Genomic DNA, 8,600 nt, shown 5'->3' with positions numbered 1-8,600 from the left:
TTCAATTGGTTCCAAAAAAGTAATTCAGTTCTTGAACCAGTTAAAAAAATATAATTATTGTTATGGACATAACAAAGACCTATATTTTAGAAGGTCCAAATAGGGTTAACAGCTAAGAGGAAATTAAGGAAATATCCTTTAATTCAATAGTTCTTATCAATAAAAAAAAAATTTACCAAAAAAGAAAGAAAGAAGGAAAAACCGGTTTAACCCGAGTCAACTGAGTTCCGGCCGGGTCATCCGGTCCAATCCGGGCTGACTGCATAACCGGTCTAACTACTCGCTCGGACCGGGGAACCCACCGAGTCCCGGGTCGACCTGGCCGGTCCGAGCCAGATTTTAAAACACTGCTAATCCTACTACGGCAGCAATGACTCAATAATTGACCCCTAATACTCTTAAAAGGTCTAGAAGTCCACTCCTGCCAGGTAACCCATCTATAAATAAGGAGTTAAGCCAATAAGATATATATACTCTAAACCTTCTCTCATAGCTTGTCACTGTACACACAACCCACGCCTTAGCTTGTCACTGTACACACACCTCACGCCTTGACTATGTCATTTGTATTATTGTGCACAATAATCCGTTGATCTCTAGAGTACCTCCCTCGTAAGTACCTGAGAGAGGGCAAATAGATGCAATATTAACATACCAATTGCAACAATTTTGGTCTATCAGATTGCAACAATTATAATGCAGTTTGCTGCAGTTTACACTTCAGTTGAGTTTATATGATTTTTTTTCACACCCCTAATTCCGAGTTCATTTCATTTGGTTTTTTTGGTCCACCCACAATTTAATGAAGTTGGTGAGAGAGAAAATTGTAATAAATGTAATTCCCTGTGTGGAAAAGCGAGAGGGTGGTCCTAACTCCTACTTGGAATGAATTCATTTCAATAACGAAATTGCATGGAAAGTAGTAATGAAAGAAGGTACTCGATCCCAAGCCAACAATTTTGGCTTTCTAGTTATCTTTTGCTTTCTTCTCCAAAGTTTACCAAAAATCAAGAAAAGAAAAAACCTGAACTGAGGAGCTGAATTAATCTTTCAAAGTCTCAAAGAGGCAACAAAAAAGCATCAAAATGTTATATTCTATTATGTAAAATAAAATAAAATAAAATCCATGGGAATAATAGTTAAACCAAAATCAGATGCCAAACACTCGCTCTAGAAAATATCCTCCTCAACCCTCACCTTCTTTTTCTGTCACTTTGTTTCACTTGCTCTATAGAAATTAAGTCAAGCCTACATAAGAAAAAATTGCACTATACAAGATGCATGTACAGAAAAATAAGGTTCCTCCCAAACACTAGAAAAAAAAACAACCAGCAACCTTCTTTCCTTCAACTTCAATTCAATATATCATTCTCAAAGCCACGCTGAAAGGTAAATCCATGAAAATTAAGATGAAGGGCACCACAATGGGAAAAGAATTTTCCCACCACTTACCTTTTCTTTTTTATCCACTTATCCATGTATGGATTGGAGGGTCCTAACATTGTGCTCATGTGTGATGGCACCACAAAATTCCTCACTCTCCATTCATGTATATATAATAAATTAAACTTTAATCTCTAATTTGGCCAAAACCGAAACTCAACCAATCATGCATTAATCATGAATTTGATTGTGGCAAAAGTGAGAGAGCAAAAGCAGTACTATGCTTTGCCTCAGCTTTCCAACACCCTTCAATATCTTCAGCTATTCTCTTTGCATCCATGGATGCACCAAGTAGTCCACGTTTTGTAAAACCCACTGCATAGAGCCCATTTTCACCCTTCCATCCATTTGGAAATGGCTTCTTAGGGAACCCATCTTCCTTAGAGAACATATCACCTTCCTGCAATCATGCATGCCATTTTCAATTATATTAGCTTCTCTTTGTTCCTTTGTATCATTTTCAGTATTCACATAGATGGTGTACTCTTTAGTCTTTATTCCATTTCATGTTTTTCTTATTCTAAAGAATACACTTGTCAAAAACTTGTTTTTAATGCTTAAAAAAAGAAAAAAGAAAAAAGAAAAAGTAGGATGGATATATATCATATATCATGCATATATCATATATCATAATCATATTCATACCTTTAGCCAATAGGGTACATTACTTTTGTAACCAGTTGCCAATATAATAGCATCAAAATTCTCTGTCCTTCCATCAACAAACTCCACTGTATAACGTTTTAGACGCTTGATGCTTGGACGTACCTGTAGCAATTGTGTTTAACATACTCAGTGGATTTCAGAGTTCAATCATACAATCTAATGAAAATAATTACACTCCAAAGTGATGGAATTATTGAAGTGTGAGTAGTGATGAAATTTCACGTCAATTAAAGATGAACTAAACAAGGATTATATAAGTGCGAAAGACTCGTAAAATTACTTTAATTTTGGGTTGAGATGTGATGTTAACTCTCTCATTTTGGTTTATCATTTGTCTCATTCCTCAAACCATTCTTAACACAAACATGATTGGAATTATGGTATTTTTTTTGTCGATTAGCTTTGTAAAAACACATAAATTTCAAAGGGAAAATTATTTATCTATTTAAAGGATATAAGCTTATGTCTTTTCATCTTTTATAATTATGTACTCTGGAGAATCTCTTGAACCATTCTTAACACAAACATGATTGGAATTATGGTATTTTTTTTTGTCAATTAGCTTTTGTAAAAACACATAAATTCCAAAGGGAAAACTATTTGTCCTTTTAAAAGATATAAGTTTATGTCCTTTCACTCTCTTATAATTATATACTCCGGAGATCCCATAGTTATAATATTAAAGTTGCTTTTTTTTTTCTCTTCTAAATTTTTTCGTAAATTTGTTAGCTGACATGAAGAGAAAAAAAAACAACTTTCATATTATAATTATGTACTCTCAAGAGTACATAATTAATAAAAATAAAATAACCTAACCCCAATTCCAAAACCTTGTGATTCATGCTCGATTAGATTGAAAGCACAAAATGATGGAAAATCTTGCAAATAAAATAGACAGGTGGAAGACATAATTTAAGTTTTGTTTCCAACACACAACAAAAGGGAGAGAGAAAGTGGAATGATGAAAGAGAAAGAAAAACATGTGAATCCCACCTCTTTAGTGTGAGTGTAGGAAAGTGAAATTGTGTTATGTTACGTGATAAACATAAAACTCTAAAAACATACGGTTAGATTGACGGCACAAACTAGCTAAATCTCTTGTCATTAGTTAAACTATAATTGCCTAAGAAAAAGCATTTCCAATTAAGATATTTGTGACACAAAAAACTTGATGGGGAAAAAAAGTTGAATTTGGTTTGATAAAAAAGGGAAAAAGTACCTTAACGTGTCCACTTTTAATCTTAGCAAGGGTACCCACATCTAGCACTGGTGTCTTTCCAGAGAGGTTTTTGAGTTGAAGGGGACCCGAACGAGGACGGTCCAATCCGAATCGAGCAGTGTCACCGAGCATGAGCCATGACACTATGAGAAGAAAACGATCCACAAGCCAAATGGGTAGCCACTTGAGCAACCACATGGATAACCCGAAAGTGGATTTTCCAAGCATCTCTCGTGGTAGGACGTGTACCTTTAACCAAGCAAAAAAAAAAAAAAAGCCCCATGATAAGGATAAATTCTTATATAATTTGAGCTTATTACAATAATCTAGTAGAAATATAATACATAGTAAAAAAAAAACACAAATATATGTTATGAATTTTAATTTTTAGACTATTATTAGATAAAATTTAAACCGTGCAGAGAGAGTATCCCATTAGAATTTTAGTGATTTGTAAAGGGAAAAAAAAGTGGAAGAAAAAAGAAAGGAGAAAAAAGTAGTAGCTGATGTGTGAGGATTTTGGCCCTTGATAGGCCTTAATAGTTTGCAGGGCATGCTCTATATGCAAAAGGGAAAGAGTATCTCTTTTTGCTAAGAAAATCATGGGAAGGAAAAGGGGGGAGAAAAAAGCAAATGGGTATGGAAAATAACTGGCAATCTTATGCTTCTATCCCATACTGCGCATGCTTGAGAATCCCAACAAAGTGAAATATCAAGGTTTTTATAATATTGGTGCTCTCAAAATGAAACTTTTAAAATCTTCTGAATCGTCTTTGAACAATCCATTGGTACTTGATGCCACAGGATGCAAGTATGAGAAGAGGGTTTTGTAATTTGCCTCTCAAGTTCTGCCTAATTAGAAAATCCAAACAATTCAAGATGAATTTTACTTTCATATTATGCATCATAAAATCAGACTAATTTTTTAATTTCTTTTTTCAGAATGAACAGAACAAAACAAGGCTGTCAATTTCCATGTTTCTAAATTCGAACACATATTATATCATATTTTATGTTTATGTGAAAGTTGAAATTTTTATATGACAAAAAAGAAAATCCCCATCTGGGTTTTACAAAACAAGTAATCTTTATTTAAAAATCCGACAAAGCCCATTAAAAAAGAACAAGAAATGAAAAAAAAAAGTAGGTGTCTTGTTGCTAAATGCTTAAATGAGCTATGTTCATGTTAAATCTGTAATTCCAAAACAGGAGTGACATGTAAACTTTAAACCAAAATAACTTTACAGTATTTTATTTTTGGGGTATGCCAATTTTTCTCAGGGACAGAGATAGAGAAGAGAAAAAGGTGTAAGGAGAAAGAGTTCTTACAGTATCTCTAACCACAAGAGAAGGAGTAGCATTATGGTTGCAAAGATCCAAGCACACTTCCATGCCAGAATTCCCACACCCAACAACCAAAACTCTCTTCCCTCTAAACTCCTCACCACTCTTGTAAAAGCTTGTGTGCCTTATAGGACCACCAAACTCAACCATTCCTTCAATCTGAGGAACCACCGCCTCTGCATTCTCTCCTGTGGCCACGATCAGCCACCGGCAAACAAACTCCGTCGTGATATCCAACTTGCTCACACTTTTCACCCTCCAAAAGCCAAGAGTGGCATCAAATTCAGCATGCTTCACAGTCTCATTGAACCGAGGCCTAATATCAAACCTCTCTGAATAGCTTTCCAAGTACTCTATGAACTGTTGCTTTGTTGGGTATGTTGGGAAATCACAAGGGAACCCCATCAAGGGAAGCTCACAGAATTGCTTTGGCAAGTGAAGATGAAGACGATCATAGGTTTTGAGTTGCCACAAAGAAGCTATGCAATTTGATCTCTCTAGTATTAAACTTGGGACACCTTTCTCTTTGAGATATGCTGCTGCTGCTAAACCTGAAGGCCCTGCTCCTACAATCACTGGCCCTGGAACCCACACACATCTCTCAGTGGTTGTTGATGATGAATTGATATTCATTTTCTCTATGAATAAAGGATCATGAGCTTGCTTTCCTTCTAGTTCTAGTTCTCTCATGCAATAGTCCATCAAGTTAATAATGCAATATTGAATAAGAAAAATATTAGAGAACAAAGTACTGTTTTTGGAGTACTAGAATGAATTGGCCTTAGTGCTTTGTGCTTGGAACCTAAGGTTGAGTTTCAAGAAGGCAAAGAAAAACAGTTGGGAAGTAAAAGTCGTATATATATATATCTCTCTCTATGAGACTCAGAGTGTGTGTGTTTTGAGGATTTAGGATGGGGTTTTGAGGATTAGGATTGGGAAGGAATTGCTTGAATTTTGGTGTGGATACTTGTGCAAAATGAAAACTTCTGGTGTGGGTTTATTTTTGTGTGTGTATTGTTCAATGGAGAAGGATTAAGTCGAAGGATGAGCACCAACTACGGGGCTAAATCAGCATTCATCACAGATAGGGATTGAGAAGGATGGTGAATGGTGATATCTCTCTTTGTATATGTATACATATATAAATATATTCCTGTTGTGCTTCTTTGAAGCATTTATATGAGGGAAAGCAAGTGGCAAAATGAGAAACAACACTAGTGGGGACATCATGTTATTATTATTATTAGCTATATGCTAAACACACATATAAGCAATTAAATTTCCCAGCTAATTAAATAATGTTCAGAATTCATATCATATTTTTAACCTCCCATAGGGAAGCGTCACTATTTTCGTCACTATTTGGGAAGATTAGGAGTTTGATTGTGGGGTTGGTCACTGCAAATAATTCCTTTAAAGAGTTCAATTAGTTGAAAAATCGAAGAATGATGTGAAATACAAGAGGTAATTAGCAAAAGATAGCTGGTGGTGATCAATGTTGTCAAAATAAAGTTTCTGCATAGAAAAGGGAGGGGATGATAGAAATGTGTAGAAACGACATGTAACATAAAATTTCTATTACTTAATGTTAAAATACAAAATTATATATATATATATATATATATATATATATATATATATATATATGGAAAGTTAGGTGTCCAGTTACTGGATATAAGGTTTTGTCCAATCACCGCATTATAATTATGTATTTTCGAAAAGGGATTTACTAATCTCATGTTATATGAGATAGTACTCTCATGTGGGTGATACAAATATGTGGGGTCCACAAATTAAAAAGAAAAGAAAAAAGAAAAGAAAAAATTGGCACAAAATTCTATGGGTATATGACATGAGATATGTATCTTATGTAGCATGAGACTATTATTTCCCTTTCGAAAATACATAATTATAATATTAAGCTTGTACTTTTTTTTCTCTCTTCATAAACTTGTCTGCTGACGTGGAAAGTGAAAAAATATATATATAATAACCTTGATTTGTAAATGTCAAAATTGCGTTGGATTAATGATTTAATCATGCATAATGTAGATTAATTAAGTGAGAGACTTAATTAAATTAGATTAAATGTTAACTAATCACATTGTAGATAAAATAAGTGGGAAAAACTTAGTTCAATCAATGTGAAAAGTGTTTATATCGAAAGACACCCTTAAGTGAGTAAGTAGGTTTAAGTGAGAAAATGAGCTTTTAAGTTAAAAGGCCTTGTCAGCCACTTATCGCTAGGGAGCTCGCTGGAGCAAGTTGTCCAGTGAGCGTGGAAAATGCTCGTTAACGTTGCTCGCTGGAGCGAGGAGCCCATCGAGCAGCGCAAAAATATGAGAACACATTTAAATGACTTAATTTCACTCCACCTCATCTCTTCCCTCACCAAATCGAGAGCCGCCGCCATTTATGAGCAATTAGTGATATTAAAACACATATTCCTTGATTCTCCATGAAATCACCTTGTGTTGGAAGCAAAAATGACTAGGAACCTTAAGAGGACAACAACAAAAATGCCACACTATTCATAAAAAATTACCTGAATGCCACGAACAAGAATTTTTTTCCCAAAATGCCACGTCACCTAACTCGCTACAATAGGTGGGGACACATGGCAGTAGGTTCACGGCCACGTAAGCCACTGCACAATGCAGCGAGATTACGTGGCAGACAACGTGGCAAACTCGCTATGCTGCATAGCATGTTACGTGCCAGCTTGGCGTGTTACGTGTCTGACACGTGTCAAACTCGATATGCTGCATAACATGTTACGTATCAGCTTTTCTGATACGTGGTCATACATGCGGTGCTGCATAGCTTATTATGTGTAAGTAGTCCAGCAGTCCAGCGTTTTTAGTCTAATAAATTCACCATTTCCTTTCCCATTTCCCGTTTTTAGTCCAACACTCCTAAAAATAATTAATTAACAGTTCTAAAATAATTTAAATTAATATAGAGAAAATTAAAATAAATTAATTAACAAACATAAATTTAATTTAATTCATTAACACTCCTAAATTAAATTAATTTACTTAACAATTAAAGATAATTTAACTTAACATAAATTAAATTAAATTAATTAACACTCCTACATTAAATTAAATTAATTAACCAACATAAATTAAATTAAATTAATAGTCCTAAATTAAATTATTTTAACATAAGTTGTTTAAAACTAAAATATTCAAACCAATATTAATTTTCCTTATATTATTTTAGTACAAAATAAAAAATTCAATAATGAAAATTATCCTATAATTCATTAGACCGCAATGATGTAAGAAATGGGAAGGGAAATGGTGAATTTATTAGACCAAAAACGCTGGACTGCTGGGCTACTTACCATAATATGCTATGAAGCACAACATATATGACCTCGTGTCAAAAAGGCTGACACGTAACATGCTATGCAGTATAATGAGTTTGACACATGTCAGACACGTAACACGCCAAACTGGCACGTAACATGCTATGCAACATAGCGAGTTTGACAGTTGTCTGCCACGTAATCTCGCTACATTGTGCAACGACTTATGTGGCCATGAACCTGCTGCCACGTGTCAACACTTAACTCGCCAGTTGTTGTAGAGAGTTAAGTGACGTGGTATTTCGGAAAAAAATACCTGATCCATTGCATTCAGGTAATTTTTTGTGACTAGAATGACATTTTGGTCGTTGTCCCAACCTTGAGTGAGCATCACCCTAGACCTAGAATCCACATTGGAGCCTTGTGTGGTGGCATTTTCTAAAGAGAAAGTGGCGGTTTGGTGGTCTTCCAAGGAGCTTGAGGTGGTGTATTGACCAATTGTTGGGTGAAAATCATCCCTAGGACTATTATGGTTGGATTTGTAATAAGCATTTGAAACCTTATCTTGTTTTATGAAGAAATCCATATTTAGGATTTTGAATAGAAATGCTAGTT

General features: G+C 34.7%; 1 protein-coding gene across 1 annotated transcript; it reads right to left on the bottom strand.

Moving 5' to 3' along the window:
* Window positions 1-1,131: 1,131 nt before the first annotated feature.
* On the bottom strand, window positions 1,132-5,652 carry LOC133283639 (indole-3-pyruvate monooxygenase YUCCA6). Its single transcript, XM_061480521.1, has 4 exons — window positions 4,658-5,652; window positions 3,329-3,577; window positions 2,089-2,211; window positions 1,132-1,843 (listed from the first exon to the last, which is right to left on the bottom strand). Exons 1-4 carry the CDS (start codon window positions 5,372-5,374, stop codon window positions 1,619-1,621), a joined length of 1,314 nt encoding a protein of 437 aa, XP_061336505.1. The 5' UTR covers window positions 5,375-5,652; the 3' UTR covers window positions 1,132-1,618.
* Between the last annotated feature and the right edge of the window lie 2,948 nt (window positions 5,653-8,600).

The sequence above is a fragment of the Gastrolobium bilobum genome, unplaced genomic scaffold, assembly GCF_033153095.1.
Source record: "Gastrolobium bilobum isolate Gb01-03AN ecotype WA unplaced genomic scaffold, APGP_CSIRO_Gbil_v1 utg18685, whole genome shotgun sequence".
Taxonomy (NCBI): Eukaryota; Viridiplantae; Streptophyta; class Magnoliopsida; order Fabales; family Fabaceae; genus Gastrolobium; species Gastrolobium bilobum.
Note: the sequence above shows the minus strand (reverse complement) of the source record. Positions and strands in the feature narration are given on the sequence as shown.

Coding starts and splice junctions, on each gene's coding strand:
- LOC133283639 (XM_061480521.1), bottom strand. CDS start 5,374: ATGGACTATTGCATGAGAGAACTAGAACTAGAAGGAAAGCAAGCTCAT. Junction 3,578..4,657: donor CTCTTGTGGTTAGAGATACT/GTAAGAACTCTT, acceptor GCTTGGTTAAAG/GTACACGTCCTACCACGAGA. Junction 2,212..3,328: donor TTAAAAGTGGACACGTTAAG/GTACTTTTTCCC, acceptor CAATTGCTACAG/GTACGTCCAAGCATCAAGCG.